This window comes from Terrapene carolina, unplaced genomic scaffold, assembly GCF_002925995.2.
Source record: "Terrapene carolina triunguis isolate 2854851 unplaced genomic scaffold, T_m_triunguis-2.0 Scaffold211, whole genome shotgun sequence".
In the NCBI taxonomy this organism is placed as follows: domain Eukaryota; kingdom Metazoa; phylum Chordata; order Testudines; family Emydidae; genus Terrapene; species Terrapene triunguis.
Window position 1 is genome coordinate 26,904,621 of NW_020664562.1, and position 16,655 is coordinate 26,921,275.

The window sequence follows — 16,655 nt, forward strand, 5'->3', positions numbered from 1 at the left end:
TTTTTTTTTTTTTTTTTTTTTTGCTTGCTATCTGGGTCTCATTGCAATCAGTGGTGCAGGAACAATTTTTGTAGTGGGGGTGCTAAAAGTGTAAACCATGTATTTGTGTTGCTATTACTACTTCAAGCCACGGGGTGCACCCCCACATCCCTAGTTCCAGTACCTATGATCACAATGTAACTCTTTCTTTGCCTACAAGCATGAAGAAGGCCAGGTAGCATTACATGAATGCTGCTCACTAATGCACAGGAATCATCCTCTCTGATCATTTCAATAATTTGATAGTCTCATGAAAATGGAGGGATGACATACAAACATGAAGAAAGGCTACATCCCAGCTCAGCACTTGGCAGGTTGTCTAGCCTGGAAGTGTGATATAAACCTAAATGTGTTAGTTCTCATGCAGGGAAGCTGATGGGCATTTTTGTTTCCTCAAAGAATCAAAAGAGAGGACAAAACATATTTTTAAAGAAGGTTAAATTGTGGACTAGTCAACCTTGGCAAAGTCTTTCGGTTTCCACAGAACCTTTAATTCAAACCCAGTGTGCTTGAATATTGCAGCACATATGGTTAGTAAGATCTCCTGCTGTTCTGAGGCCTCCTGAGAGAAGACCATATGTGTTACAAAGGAAATGTTTTTCAATCCGTTTCTTGGTGGATAGTCCTGCTTTACAATTTACTACAATTGGGAAATACTTCAGTTTTAAGTAGAAATAACCCAACTTTGTTGTTTGTCCGTTACATCTCAGCTGGGAATTGGTTTAGCTGAGCTTCAACAAAGTGTGGGTCCCCTCTGCTGTTTAATGTCGTTAGCACTGTAGGTATAGTGGCACTAGACAGTGTATTTTCGTGAAAGCTTCAAACTATTATTCATTTATTTTTATTGAGGGGCTTTTGGGTTTCACAAGAGAATCCAGTGACTTAATTGGACTGGATCTGTGTTGCCTAAAGCAGGTTAAGGCAATATTATCAAAAGGAATAAACATTTAATCCCCTTCTACTTAAACTGCTGCACTGTGGGTGAGATGGGCCACTAAAGTGGCAAATCAGGGTTAACGGATGACTGGTACTTCATTAAACTTCCCCATTTCTTGCCTCTCCCCTTTTTGTTGATGCGGTATAACCTGCGTATAGCAGATGCTATTGTATATGTGAACATGCACATGCCCGGATCTAAGGTACTTCCACATATTCTTTCCAATAATTTCATATGGCATCTATTATTCAATAGAATAAAATCCCCAATGAGTCATTCTGTCTCACAGGGTTTCACTTTAAGTGAAGTTCGCTGTAGTCACAATTGCAATTGGTACATTACAATGCATTGAACAATTTGGGACGTTCAGTCTACTTTTATATATATATATGGCGTCTTCTGTATCTCAGTTCATTGTAAGCAGATTCCAATGTACGTTGTTTGAGATTTTTGATGATTAAAGTTAGGCGTTTCCTGTTAGCAAATTAGGATGTGAATAATGCTAGCTAGGACAGTTATTAATACTAATAAAGCAAGATGATTCTTGTATTAATCAAGGCTAGCTTCTAGGACTGAGTTTGTATAAAAGCTAAAAGATCAGTCAGATGAGAAAATTTATACATGATACATTTCATAAAAGTACCTTGAGAATTGATGAACTAAAATCCTCAAGTTTATAATTTTAACTGAGAAACCTGAAGCATATCTATCAAAATACCTTAATATAAACACTTTTAATAATGTTCTCTCCTGTCTCTGAGAAATAATTTCTAGTATCCTTACATTTGACTTGCTTTTTTATGGTTTTGTTGAAAGTAGATGACAAATGTAAACAAGTCAGTGTCGCATGTAAACCTAGTACACTAGGCAAAATCTGAGAAAAATAAGGAGAAAAGTACAATGCACAGTTCTACTCACTGGGCAGGAGGAGCAAGAGCTTAATAAATTTATCAGCAGGACTTGTAAGTTCTTTGAACTAACAGGTCTGCATGTGACATATCTCTGAAAGGCAAAAAGGGTATCGTGGCTTCACCCCTCCGGTGAACAAAAAAGTGGCTAAAAGAGCTTTATGTCTTCTGAAATAGGGTTCACATTGAGGCAAAAAACGAGCATGGAAAATTTCAAACCCCAAAGTTGAATTTGAGAGTTAAGAGCATGTGAAAATAGGGTTATAACAAACTGTTTTGCAACCTCAAGTATCACAAAGCCTAACAAGAGCCCACTATAATATTAAACTGATTGTAATAGTGGCTATGTTCATATATACACCTCTATCCCAATATAACGCTGTCCTCGGGACAGGAAAAGGGTCACAGAAATGGGGTGTCTGAGGGAAATGCTGTAGTTGGCAGAGTGCTATTTAGGACCACCAGGTGCTGGTAGAGCCTTGAGGCCAGACTTACTGTGATATTTAAGTACCTAAAGGTGCAGGTAGGCTACAAATGCCAGAGCAGGTTAGGCACCTTAAATCTGTGCTTAGGCCCTTTTGAAAATACCAATAGTTACCTATCCTGCCTCCTTAGGTACCCAGATACCTATAAAAATCTGTCCCTGGGGGCCTAGAAGCTGCAGTGTCTACAGCACTTGCCTAAATCATGGTACACAGAACCACACTACTAGGGAGCAAAAAGGTTGGAGACCACAGCAATCCAGATACTGTACAACAGCGTTTCTCAAATGTGGCCACCAGGGGCTTTTTCCTGTGGCCACAGCATTCTGAGTGGTGATTGGCGGGTCGGGGGGGAAAGAAGGGTGTGCAAAGCAGCCTTCCCCTGGGGCTACCAGGAGGGGTTGGGCCCTGCCCACCGCCGGAGCAACAAACGTCAGAGAAGCAGGCAGCCGGTGTGAGTTCCCCATCACCCTTGGCCTCCACTGCCTCCCCACCTTCCCTTCCAAGGCTTAATTTGTCCTCCGGTTTGCCATAGCTGAGCAAGTCTGCTGTGAAAAGTGATATTTTTGTTGGTTACTATCACTTTTCTCTGCCTCCCAACTAGCTAACAAGTCTGCTGCTGTGAAAAGTGATATTAACAAATATCATTTTTCACAGACGCAGACTTACTAGCTAGCAAGTGTAAAAAAAAACAAAAAAACCCAAAACCACACAACCAAAAAAGCAAAAGAAATAACAACAAAACAACATGCAAAGCATCTTATTTGTTTCTATTCAGTTTAAGTCCAGTAAAGAATAGACAACTGTACATTATTTTTATTATTGAGTCTGCAGAAAAACCCTACATAAATTACTATATGTATATGTGCATATTTATTTGTTTTCCCCAAAGTTAATTAAATATTTTAGAAAAAATTGTCATAGCAGCCATCAGAAAGAGTTGGTGGCCACACTCTGAGGCCACCAAAAAACTGGTTGAGAACCCCTGCTCTGAGGAGGTGATGACTGTGCTGCTCATAGAGCTGCCACCGTTATCATATCTGAGTGTCTCAAATATTGAAAAAAAAGACTAACAATTGTTGTGTTCCTTGCCTATAGGAACAGTACCTTGGTTTGGTTATGGATTATTTGCTTGTATGTTTATGTGGGGAAATTAGGAAAAGCATAGCTGAAGAAATTGCTTTATGTTGCAAATTTAAAAAGTTTTTGGCAGGGTGAGGGGGGAGCAGATGATGTTTTTTCAGGAAGAACCAGTAGCTGCTAAAAAGCCTACACATTTTATAACCTAAGTTGCATAAATATTTTTAAGTTTGGTACATCTCATTTAGGAGAAGAGGTTCTTAGATTGCTATCCAATTCATGTTCTGGGCCACCCTGCCCAACAACTGTTGCAGGACCCTGCTATCCTCTAAGGCCGGGGCCATTGAAGTGCCCACAACGGCCTCATCTGGGGAGGACGAGAGCACCGGCACATGGCCTTGGTCGCTGCCCTCATCGCCAAGAGGGTCACGTTGGTGTGTCGATGTGCCGAGACAGCCGTCGGTGCCGAGGTCAGAGCGACAGGCAGAGATACCGGCATAGTCTCCAGAGATCGTCTTGGCACCAGGTGCTGTGAGGAGGCGAAGGATGCCAACATTACTGACGCTGACCTCGATCTTGACGCCAGGCTCTGAGCCCAGGGAGTCCAAAAGGGCCGTGGAGTGGTGCGCCGGAGATGGGGAGTGGTGTGACATCATAGCCGGCTTGCCCCTAGATGAAATAGGTGGCCAGGTTATCACCGGTGCCTCGTCCCTCCTTGGAGAAAGCGGTGCTGTCAAGCGAATAAGGTCCTGCGCTGCCTCAAAAGCCTCCGGAGTGGAGGGGAGTTGAATGTCCCGGCCATGAAGATCTGGAGAATGATAATGGGCCAGACTCAACTGGACCCCTTGAGGGGCAGGAGTCGACGAGCCCCTGGGAGCCACCAGGCCCGAAGTAAGCTGAGTGGGTTGGCGTCTCCCTGCCGCTGGCTCCTTAGGCTTAGGAAGGAGAGAGCACCTTCTCTCGTATCTCTTTCTTCTGGGGCACCAGGGATGAAGATCGGCACCTGCCAGAAGTCTTATGTTTGGCGCCATGTCGGTGCCGGGAGTCCTTAGTCTCTTTTCCTGGTGTTGGCTTGCACGCCGTTGACGCCGGTGCGCTGCACACGGAGAAGGTGGTGCTCGGTACGGGCTCTGCTGACCCAGTCGGACTGTGGGTGGAGGGCTGCCTCCATGAGGATAACTCTGAGTCTCTGCTTGTGATCCTTAAGGGTTCTCAGCTGAAACCCTTTACAAATGCGGCACTTGTCCTTTTGGTGACTCTCGCCAAGGCACTTCAAACAAGAAGTGTGCGGGTCACTTTTTGGCATCAGTTTACCGCAGACTTCACAAGATTTGAACCCTGGTGACCGAGGCATCCCCCGGTGTCGGGGAAGAAACGAGGGGGCACCCCCGTAATGGAAACTTAGATAAACGACTACTGACACTACTACTAACTAAGACACTAACTATATACACAATGGGACACTGCTAAAGGCGCTTGCAGTAGCAAGAGAGAGGGAAGTTCCAGCTAGCCATCACTGGCAGTAAGAAGGAACTGAGTGGGGGGTCGGGTCAGCTGGGCCATGAAAGCACGACTCCAGGGGGCACCCAAGCCAACCCTATGGATATTGCTAAGGGAAAAATCTTCCGGCTGTCGTGCACGCAGCACACACACACACCTGATTGGAATTGACATGAACAAGCACTCAAAGAAGAACTAGACCTGCCTCTGAGATCAGGCTGTGATGCGTGACAGAAGTACTGATGTGTGTCAGTAGAAATTGTAATCTCGAGCACCAGATTGCTACAAGCGCTGATGAATCTTCTCAGCTGTCTGGAGGAGGCAGCCCTCTGCTCCTGCCAGAGAAATGTCTCCTTAACCACTTCACAGCTGTCCTGGGCCCTTTGGGAAAGGAAGATCCCCAACCTTTCTCTCACTCTTATTGCTCTGAGCCAAAAAGGATGGGTGGAAGAATCTCCCTTTTGTATGAAGTGCTGGATGTGATTGCTGGATTTGTAGATGAGCTGAAAAATTCCCAAGTAGTTCTAGGTACATGCTGCCCTTCTCTGTGGAGGTGATAGAGAGGTAGTCTCCAGCTCAATGTGTGTGTTAGAGCATGCACATGTTGCACTGTGCACTTTGCCAAGGGCAATCTGCTCATTCCTGGAATAGGCAGGTACTGCCTCTTCCTATCACTCTACACACAGGTACTGGAGGAAGATGATTTCACCTGTGAGACCATTTTGCCCAAACTGAAAGGAAAAGAAAAAGCCAAGCCTCGTTCTTAGGTCCTATTTTCAGAGCAAGAAATGAAATATCTCTTCTGAACACTGCTACAACGTAAGTGTACATCTTATCAATTGTGACTATCAGTAGTGATCCTGCAGCCTGCCTTCCAGTTGACAACACCCCCACCTTTAGTTCCACAGCAAGTTTTAATTAAATACTGGAATAGTGCTTTGCACTGTATATGCCGGGTAAGTGTCAGATGCACGGACTGGATGACAGGAGATGGATCATGTGATAATTGCCTTGTTCTGTTCATTCCCTTTTAAGCACCTGGCATTGGCCTCTGTAGGAAGACCGTATACTGGGCAAGATGAACCATTTCTCTGACCCAGTATGGCCATTCTTATGTTCATATGTTCTAAGTGCTAAATATTAAAGTACAGCTGAGATGGGGATTGTGACCTTGTTAATAGTCAGTTGAGTTGAAGCCCTTCCTCATTAGCATTGCAGTTTGCTGTACAATTGTTCAGTGATACTAATGTTGCTTTGAGTTTGCCAGCTCCAGAGGTGCTAAGAATTTTTTGATAGAATTTTTCATAAGGCAGATTTAACATTAAAAACAAGAATCTGCTTTCAAAATTATTTTTAAATTAATGTTCAAGTTTGGAACTTGTAATAGTAAATGCCATACCATTACACCAAACAGCATGTCTTAAAATGTGAAGACAGGGCACATACTTTCAACTGTACCAACTCCTGATTACAGCCACCCCTCCTCCTCCAACCTTTGTCTTTGCATCCTCTTTCCTCTCCCTGAGCTGGTCTACTGCGATTCAGTCTCTCTTTAAAACATTCATACTTAAGCCTCTAAATATTAATCCTCCCCTTTAACAAACTTTAACAAGTGGTTCAGAGGAAGAGGATGGAAATGGAGAATTCAGAAGACATTCTGTACAACTCCACTCAGTCATTTGCTGCTTGTTGTACCCTAACATTCATCTATACGTTCATTATCTATTTAGATTCTAAGATTTATGTAGGTAAGGACCTTGTTTTCCCTCCTCTTAGAAAAGCATCCAACACTCTCTTTCTGTGCTAAATACGTAATCTGAAATACTGTATGGACTGTAACTTTCCCCTAGAAATAACTAAGTTAAGAATAATTGTTTATTTCAGCGAACAAACTTTGCAAGTCTCTCATCTAAAAGCAATAACATAGTTAATTGTACTTAGCAACCAATTTGTTGTCTACTGTTTTGCTACTGGATGCACGTACATGTCTCTGTAGCCAGCTGGACCCAACTGTATAGTGTTTCATCTGTCTGATATCCAAATTAACTTTGTTACAACAGCAGCACATTATTTTTAATCATCATTTTGTAAACCTTTGTAAACTCGATGGTTTTGGGGGTGTTATTAGGAGTCTCAAATCTTGGATAGCTGAAAAAAGTACCATCAGAAGTTCCTGAATTTCAGGGAATTGTCAGACCTCTGGAACATTGTAAATGCTGCTTCAGTTTATCCTCACCTTAACTATATGTGCTGTGTGTGAAATTCTAAACTAGAAGGAGCAGCTGCATAATAATACCTAGCTCTTATATAGTGCTGTTCATCAGTAGATCTCAGAGGATTTTACAAAGATGGTCAGTGTCTGTCTTCCCGTTTTACAGATGGGAAAACTGTGGCGCAGAGAAGTGAAGAGACTTGCCCAGGGTCACCTAGCAGGCTAGTGGCAGAACCAAGAATAGAGCCCAGGTCTCCCAAGTCCCAGCCCAGAGCTGTCAGGAAGGTCTGACTGCCTCCCATAAAGAATGTGTCTTACTTTGAACCATGTTGCAGTAGGTAATTTCTGCTTCCAAATACCTAATAAAAATTTGCTCTATAATTAACTGTGTTGGCAAGAGAGGAAGGGAAGGAGCTTCTGATTAAGGAACTGGACAGGGACTCAGGAGATCTGGGTTCAGTTCCTGAATCTACCACAGCTTTCCTTTCTGACCTTCCTGTAGATTGCTTAATCTCTTGGTGCCTCAATTTCACATATATTAATATGGGAATAATAATAATACTTTTTCCCCCACCCCGTGTTTATGTGGATGGTAACCTCTTTGGGGCAGGGACTGTCTCTTACTATTTACAGTACCCCATCTTGGTAGAGGTCTCTAGACCCTACCATGATACAGATAATATCTCAGAGATATTAGTGTGTGTTTTTCCTTCTCTTTCTTTTTAGGGAGCAAAGGTTCTACTGGCATTTGAAGCTCATATTTCCTCACAGTCATGCTGAATACACAGTAAAAAGGTACCTGAGATTGTGAAAAGCAGATGTCTGTAGTTAATTATAGCAAACTAGTTTTATAAGACTATTTGGTTAGTTTCTTAGCCATCCCTTTGTATGTGATAATAAGACTCAAGATAAAGAGTTGGGGTTTTTTTGGGGTGGGGTCGTTACAAAGGGGGCGCTTCAGGTTAAATCACTTTTTAAAAATACTAGTTTTGTTTCTATCACCTTAGAAGCATAACACTGAAGTCTGTTTTCCTGTTCTTTTTGCGGATACAGACTAACACGGCCTCTACTCTGAAACCTGTTTTCAAATTGAATTTCTCTAAGTTAAATACTTGTTTTATTTGCTAATCTTATGTAAATAGAGCAGCCTTGTATATGACTCTTGATGCTTGCTGTCCACATGCATCAGCATGCTAATATAGAGGAGTTTTGCATACTCCCAATGTTTTCCTTGATCTTCAGAGAAAATCCCGCTCCCTGCAGGAAATCCTCTCCCACACCAGAGGATGGAAAGGAAGCAATGTTGCCTTTGTAGCAGATGCTACTAACCCCCTCCCTGGTAGGTGCCTTTAGGAAAGCAGAAAAACAGCAACTCTCCCTAATAAACAAAAACTACCTCTTCTCTCCCCATGCCTATTTGGGGTAGGAAAGCTCAGAAGTAGGCCCTCTCCACTTGCTCTCAGGGCTGCAAGGACTGGAAGTTGCTTTTCCAGCTGCAGGCATGGGGAAGGATAAGCGGCAGGGTCTCTGATTCCTTCCTGCAGGTGCCAGCTAAGTCCTAATGTTGAATGAGAGTATGTCTGTGCTGCAGTTAGACACCCATGATTGGCCTGCACCAGCTGACTCAGGTTCACTGGGCTATTTAATCGTGGTGTAGATGCACAGGCTGGAGCCTGATCTCTGGGACCCTCCCCACTCAGGGTCCTAGAGCCCAGGGTCCAGCCTGAGCCCAAACGTCTACACTGCAGTTAAACAGCCCCTTAGCCAGATCTCTACAAGGCCCAATTGACACGGGACAGCCTTAGGTTTTTAATTGCAGCATAGACATACTTTGTGTGCTGGGGCTGATAATATCCATTGCTAGCTTGTGCTATGTTGATGTACATTGCACCTTTTCCAGATGTTACCTGCTGGTGTTATATCAATTTAAATATGGAAATATCATTTCCTTAAAATTGTTTTAATATTTCTTTTTGAATGATACTTAATAAACTGCATTTTTATCTTTTTGGCCAAAGGGTGCCAGATGATAAAACACTAGGTGAAATCCTTAAACCTTACCTTGATCCTGAAGAATCAGATCCTGTTATTCGTCAAAGGTATGTATTAAAAACCATTAGTAATTTTACTTAACTGATTTTAAAATAACCAAACTATTCAAATAAATTCTGTCAAACTGTCAGTTTTCCACTTTCGCCATTCAGAATTGGATTCCTAACTAATAGTGCACGCGCCATCTTTGTGATGAAAGCCACCTCATTAATACTTATTGACTGAAACTAAATTAGGTAAATTTCATGATTCTAAGGAAAGGAAGGAGTGAGAGTAGCTGAATAAGGACTTCAAAAAGCAGACTTTAACAAACTCAGAGAACTGGTAGGTGGGGTCTCGTGAAGAAAATCTAAGGGAAAAGGGAGTTCAGGGCAGTGGTGATTCCTCAAGGAGACAATATTGGAGGCACAACTGTAAACTATTCTGATGCAAAGGAAAGATCAGAAGAATGACCTGAAAATTAAAAAGGAATCCTACAAAAAGTTGAAACATAGCGATATTGATAAGGAGGAATACAAAAGAACAGCACAAGGCACAAAAAATAAGTTACACATGGCAAGGGACATAAAAGGCAATAAGAAGAGGTTCTTTAAATACATTAGGAGCAAGAAAAGGACAAAGGAAAGTGTAGGTCCTTTGATTATCGGAGAACGAGAGTTAATAACAGATGACATCAAGAAAGCTGAAGTGCTTAATGCCTATTTTGCTTCAGTCTTCACTAAAAAGGTTAATGGTGAGCAGATACTCAACACAATATTAACAACCAAGGCAAAGAAACGTAAGCCGAAAGAACAGGTTAAAGAACATTTGGATAGATTAGATGTATTCAAGTAAGCAGGGCCTGATGAAATTCATCCTAGGGTACTTAAGGATCTAGCTGAAGCAATCGTGGAGCCATTAGCAATTATCTTTGAGAACTCCTGGAGGACAGGAGAGGTCCCAGAAGAATAGAAAAGGGACGCATAGTACGTATCTTTTAAAAGGGGAACCAGGAGGACCCAGGGAATTATAAACCAGCCAGCCTAACTTCAGTACCTGGAAAGATACTGGTGCAAATTATTAAACAATCAATTTGTAAGGACCTGAAGGATAATAGGATTATAAGGAATAGTCAGCATGGATTTGTCAAAAATAAATAATGACAAACCAGTCTAATTTCCTTTCTTGATACGATTATTGACCTAGTGGATGGGGGGAAGCAGTAGATACGCTATACCTTGATTTTAGTAAGGCTTTTGACACCGTTCCACATGACATTCTCATAGCAAACTAGGGAAATGTGATCTAGATGAAATTACTCTAAGGTGGATACACAACTGGCTGAAAGACTGTACTTAGAGTTATCAATGGTTTGCTATCAAATTGGGAGGCTGTGTCTAATGGAGTCCCACAGGGGTCAGTCCTGGGTCTGGTACTAGTCAATATTTTCATTAATGACTTGGATAATGGAGTAGAGTGTATGCTGATAAAATTTGCAGATGACACCAACCCGGGAGGGGTTGCAAGCACTTTGGAGGACAGGTTTAAAATTCAAAATGACCTTAACAAATTGGAGAATTGGTCTGAATTCATTGCGATGAAAGTCAATAAAGACAAGTGCAAATTACTTCAGTTAAGAAGGAAAAAAAGTCAAATGCACAACTACAAAATGGGGAATAACTTTCTAGATGGTAGTACTGCTGAAAAGGAGCTGGGGGTTATAGTGGACCACAAACTGTATGAGTTGTCAATGTACTGCAGCTGCAAAAAAGGCTAATATGTTTCTGGGCTCCCTGTGAGCTGAGGAGTGAAAACATTATCTACATAAGACACAGGAGGTAATTGTCCTGCTCTCCTTGGCACTGGTAAGGCCCCAGCTGGAGTACTGTGTCCAGTTCTGGGCACCACAGTTTAGGAAAGATGTGGCCAAATTGGAAAGAGTCCAGAGGAGAGCAAGAAAAGTGACAAAAGGTTTAGAAAACTGACCTATGAGGAAAAGTTAAAAAAGGAGGGCATGTTTAATCTTGAGAATGGAAGACTATGGGGAGACCTGATAAGTCTTCCAGTATGTTAAGGGTTATTGTAAAGAGGACAGTGATCACTTGTTCTCCATGTCCACTGAAGGTAGGACAAGAAGTAATGGGCTTAATCTGCATCAAGGGAGATTTAGGTTAGATATAAGGAAAAGCTTTCTGACTATAAGGGGTAGTTAAGCTGTGGAATAGACTTCCAAGGGAGGTCATGGAATCCCTATCATTGGAAGCTTTTAAAAACAAGTTTGAGAAACACCTCTCAGGGATGATCTAGTTTACTTGGTCCCTTCCAGCCCTACATTTGTATGATTCTAAAGTCATTGAATTTAAACTAGCAGCACTCAAAGAAATTGGCTGATGATACAAATGAAATGATTAAAAAATCCAAAGAATTAATTTAAATGATGGTAGTGTTAATGCCTTATCTGGAGAAAGTAGAGAAATACATTTGCAATCCAAGCTCTGATTCATAGACTGTCTTAAAATTCTGGCTAGTGGCAAACCTGTATTTACATTGACAGGAAGGCGGTTTTGGTTGTAGGCTTCTAAAAGTTTGTAAATCTCTTAACGGTAAAAAGTGGTTTAGACCTTTTCTTTAATGTGGTTTGCTTAGAGTTCATCCATTTTTTTTTCCAGATTAAAAATATATACAATGTCTCCTCAGTCAGATGTGCAAATTTTAATGAAAATAGAAAACAGGCAACATAATTCTGTCAGGTAAGGGATATATTTTTTCTGTATGTAGGCTGTTTGTTTATTTTTTAGAGAGAAATTACTTGTTGAATATATTTCCTAGTCTCTAGTGGTGCTGTGATAAAGGATAATATGTCTGTACTCTCTGATTAAATTCCTTCTGTTTAGCAATATGAAATTACAAAAAAGTTTCAGTTAAAATCAAGATAAAGTTTAGTGAGACATCTGTAAGCATCTGCAAAATTAAGTTGAATTTACAGTGCCACATGATGCTTTCTCAACGTTACTATCTGGTCAGATTTCACATTTTGGTGTTTTTGGACTCAAGATTCAAGCTTCTTGAACCTAAACTTTAATAGAATTTTATTCTTTATTATATTAGCTCTGGACAAATTTGTTTTATACCATCAAAATAAAAACTGTGCAAATAGCTAAAGAAATAATTCTACACGTATCATAAACACCATTTACAACACTCCACCCAGCTGCCTTTGTTATTGAAAAGAGTACGTACTTTTAATACTATAGTTTATTGTGGTTGACCAGTAATTCCTAGTTAAGATTTCTAAACTGCATTCCTTTCTTCAAATGTAACAAACTTAATGTCATGTAACTTGTTCCCTGGAACATGACATACCACTATTGAAGAAAAGCATTAATGAAGTTACAAGAAATCCTATTTCCCAGTAATTAATTTCATTGTAAACTCTATGCAAGAGTGAGTGTAGAATATACTCTGGATTTGAATGAAAGAATGAAATTTTACAAATTCTTAACTTTTCTTCTTCTGATACTTGTTTCTCAATAACTGTTACATTGGCTACAAGATAGTTGTCAGCTAGCAGTTTTTCTTTTTGCGTAAAATGAGCTGATTTCCACTTCAGGATTTTTAATACATTAAGGAGACTTTGTCAGCTTCTAATTTTTTTTAAAAAATTGACTAACTTTATAAAATTACTATTCTGATAGCGCACCATTTAAATAGTATGTACAGTGTTTTTTAGAAAAATTCCCCATTTTAAATTATTTTTATTTGGACTTTTCTGCTCTCCTGCTGATTGGTTTGGCGGGAGGGGGGGGCGGGGTCAAGAGCTCCAAAAACAAACATTTTGTTGAAATCTTTACTTATTATGATTGCAGCCTATCTTATTCCCTTCCTCTTTGTGCATATGTTGCCTGCCACCACTGAACTGAGACTTGCTGCTGCGGAGTTGTTTGGTTTGGTTTTTTTGCCATGTAGGCATTCTTTCTATGAACTAGTATAATAAATTTGATTAGGAGGGGAGGATCAGCTTGATAAAGTATTTGACCTGGAATCCGAAAGTGTATGTTCTTTTTTTACCTGCTCTATCATGGACAGTTTGTGTGCCTGTCAGCAAGCCACATAATCTCTTCTCAGTTTCTCCTTCTATAAAATGGGCATTATATTTTTCTTAGTTCACAGAGGTATTGAGCTAAAATTCATTAATGGTTTGTGAAGCTCTTTTGAATCTTCAGATAGAAGGTGTAGTGTATTTAAAATAAATTAAAAATGCTTAAGGTTGATCTTCATCTTGTATGTCCAGATATTCAGCAAAATGTATGGGATTATTTACATGTTTAATGTTAGTATTTAAGTGCCTTGCTGAATCCTGGGTATAGTTATGTATTCCTCTTGTGGAATGTGAATAGAAATTAAAACTTGTTCTGTGCTTGATTAACTTACCATAACATTAGGAAAAATAACCTAAACCTACTAACCAAGACCAAAGGTATTGCTGAGCTGTGGTTCCACAGCAGTGTCTAAAAGGCAACATTCTAATGGGAAGCCCAGTGCTTTAAAGGAAAGACTAAAGTTCTGGTTGAAGTTGAGTATTACAGGAGAATTTAAGAACAGTCACCAACATCAGAATTGCTCTTTTGTCTGAAATCTTCACTTTTTATGATTACAAAGAGGACTGTGAGAGAGAAAAATCTTCCATAGATTAACTGCATTTATCAGCACGTTTTGTGCAGTCAGCTATCTTTTGTTTTTGTGTGGTTCTTACACACACAAAAAGGAAGCAAAATATTTTTAAAAGGAAAATGTGATTGTAAAACACCAAATTTTTGGTGAGGCACTCAAGCAGGTAACTTTTTTTAGGTGATAGATTTAAAGCTGATGGCATCCCTTTTAAAATATCAACACTTAGCAAATATATCAGTTTCAATTCTGTTAAAACAGATATGCTTGTTTTTAGTGCAGTTTTGGGTGCAGCAAGGAAGTTGAATGCTGATCTTTGCTATAACTTCCTCCCCCTTTGTGTTCCTCCTGACCACTTCTTCCCCCACCACCATGTTGCTGCCCTATATTGGTAAGGGTAGCGTTAACAGCCTTTCCTCCATTGTGCAGGCCAGGTCATGCTTTAATAACATGGGCTTGTCTGTATGGTGATCTAGTGCACAGCAAGCGAGGGTGTAAATCTACAGTGCTCTAGCCTGCTGCCCACTAAGTGGCTGTGTGGACCCTGCTGTCATGCACTAAAAGTTCTGTAGTACACTTTGATATACTGCTGTTTCACTCTGCAGCATTCCATGCACTGCATGTCTGGATAGACAAGCCTATAAGTACAAAAAGTACCCCATAATCCACCAGTGCTCTTCTCTGCTCACATTGTCTAAGATCAGGCAGAGCAATGACCCAGCTGTGTGAAAGGAACCCTTTTACCACTGAGTAGCGGGTTGGTGGAGGAAAGTACCAGTATACTGCCCCACAGCCTTTAAGTTCATATGAATATTCTATTATCTAGGATTCAAAAAACACCTTATTAAAATTATTAGATAATAGGAAGACTTTAAAACTATACATTGTCAAATTGGATGTAAGGTTTTAGTCCAGAGTCTTTTAAGACAGTGCTCTTCATAATTGCACTTATGTATCATTAAAGCAGTGGTTCTCAGTTTACGGCCCAGTCAGCGCAAAGCTGTAGCCCATGTGACATTCTCAGCACCATACAGGTAGTATATATCCATATGTATGTGACCCACATAACACAGAGAGCATATGCGGTCCACAATGGTAAATAGGTTGAGAACCACTGCATTAATGGAATGCGCTGTTGTTTCAGAGAACTAAATAAGATTATTATAGGCTATAAAACATTAGGCTCCTAGTTTTAAGATAAGCATCTTGCAAGAGGATTTCAGTATTTCCTGAAAATGTTTATAGAACAGGAGTTTGTGGTTTAATTTTGACTGTTTCATTCTATGGCTCACCGTGTAACAACCATTTTAATTTGAATGTCATTTACAAAATACTATCTTTAAATATATATTTTTTTCAGGAGAATATTTATATTTGCCAGCTACTACATGTTTTTACTTAAAACATGGGAACCCCAGCTAGGGAAGTTAAACAAGAGTTAGCTAACACCACTACTGCACAGACAGACTGGTTAGCTGTTGAACAACATGAAGCTTGCTTGCTTTCCATTGACTTCTTTTTATGTTAGAAAGTGACATTCTTCTGCAACCTAATTTATCTGAGATGAGCCTGTTTTTGTTTCCCTGATACATTCTTCTTCCTGGAGTGCACATAATATGGGAGCCTATCTTGGTTGAGGAGGACTTTGCCAGGATTTCTTTCATTGTGTGTTGGTATTACTCCTTAATCATTTGGAGCAGCTTTGGTTGAGTGACTCAAAGCACACCCTCCCACCATTACCTAGAATTGTAGAGTGGGACTACTAGACCCTTGATAGGCCACTCAGTTAACTACAGTTACCTTAAAAGGGATCTTTTAGAGGGAGGATTGGGAACACCAATGTTCTATAGACACAGAAGTGTTCCTTTTACGCTGCAGACTACAGCTCTCTTCTTGTTGGTTTGGGAAAATCTGCTTTTGGGTGGATTGTTAAAAATGAAGTTTTCCATCTGGAGATGTTAACCCCTATCACCTGGTATGCAGTATTCAGTTTGTCTAAGTTTTGTTCTGGGGTGAAACTATTCCAGGGGAGGTTTAACTGATGCCTGTTGGATGATTTTTGCACTCTTCTAAATTCTTTTATAAAATAGTATTTTCTTTCTTCAACATAAATTAATGTCCTTACTGTGTCTAATCCTTTATTTGGGATGCCTTCAAAGTGACTTCATGTGGTAAGATTATTGCTTTTTCCACTAAGGGAAGGAAAAACACAACTGCCAAATTATACAGTCTAGTTTGGGAAATACACCTTCTCATTTTCCTGAGAACGCTGCCAGATTTGCCTTTGTGAAGCAAAGAACTTGATGTTCATTGTAACTAAATTGATGGTCAGAATAGTTAGATCAGATTAGTAAACAAAGACATGCAGTTTACATGCATTTGTACCAATACAAATATTGCCTGATGAGGCTGCTGTTAAATCATTCATATAATATTCTCCTGTTATTAAGTTAATACTGACTATGACACATTTGTTTTGCAAGAAATATTTTTTCTAACAGACTGTCTTTTTGAAACTCAACAAGGATCCTTTCATAAGTTAATTTTCTTCCTAGCCTTTTAACTGTTCATGACTCATTATTAATATATTTTTTTCAGAATAAACTGTCATGGAGTTAATTTTAATATAACACCAAGAGCCAGATTTGAAAAGGTATTTAGGCACCTAAAGATGCAGATAGGTGCATAGTGTGATTTAAAATCTGTCTTTAAAGGCCTAGAAGCCTTCCATTAACTTCAGTGAGTTTTGGATCAGTTCCTTGAACGGTACAGGAATACTGAGTAAAATCAGGTTATGT

At 40.1% G+C, this 16,655-nt stretch overlaps 1 protein-coding gene across 1 annotated transcript in view; it reads left to right on the forward strand.

Moving 5' to 3' along the window:
- Positions 1–16,655, forward strand: part of ZNHIT6 (zinc finger HIT-type containing 6) — a 62,779-nt gene that overhangs the window by 11,245 nt on the left and 34,879 nt on the right. The window contains exons 6-8 of the mRNA XM_024201532.3: positions 7,885–7,953; positions 9,177–9,257; positions 11,859–11,939. Coding sequence (XP_024057300.1) covers positions 7,885–7,953; positions 9,177–9,257; positions 11,859–11,939 — 231 coding nt within the window. The remainder of the gene's footprint in view (positions 1–7,884; positions 7,954–9,176; positions 9,258–11,858; positions 11,940–16,655) is intronic.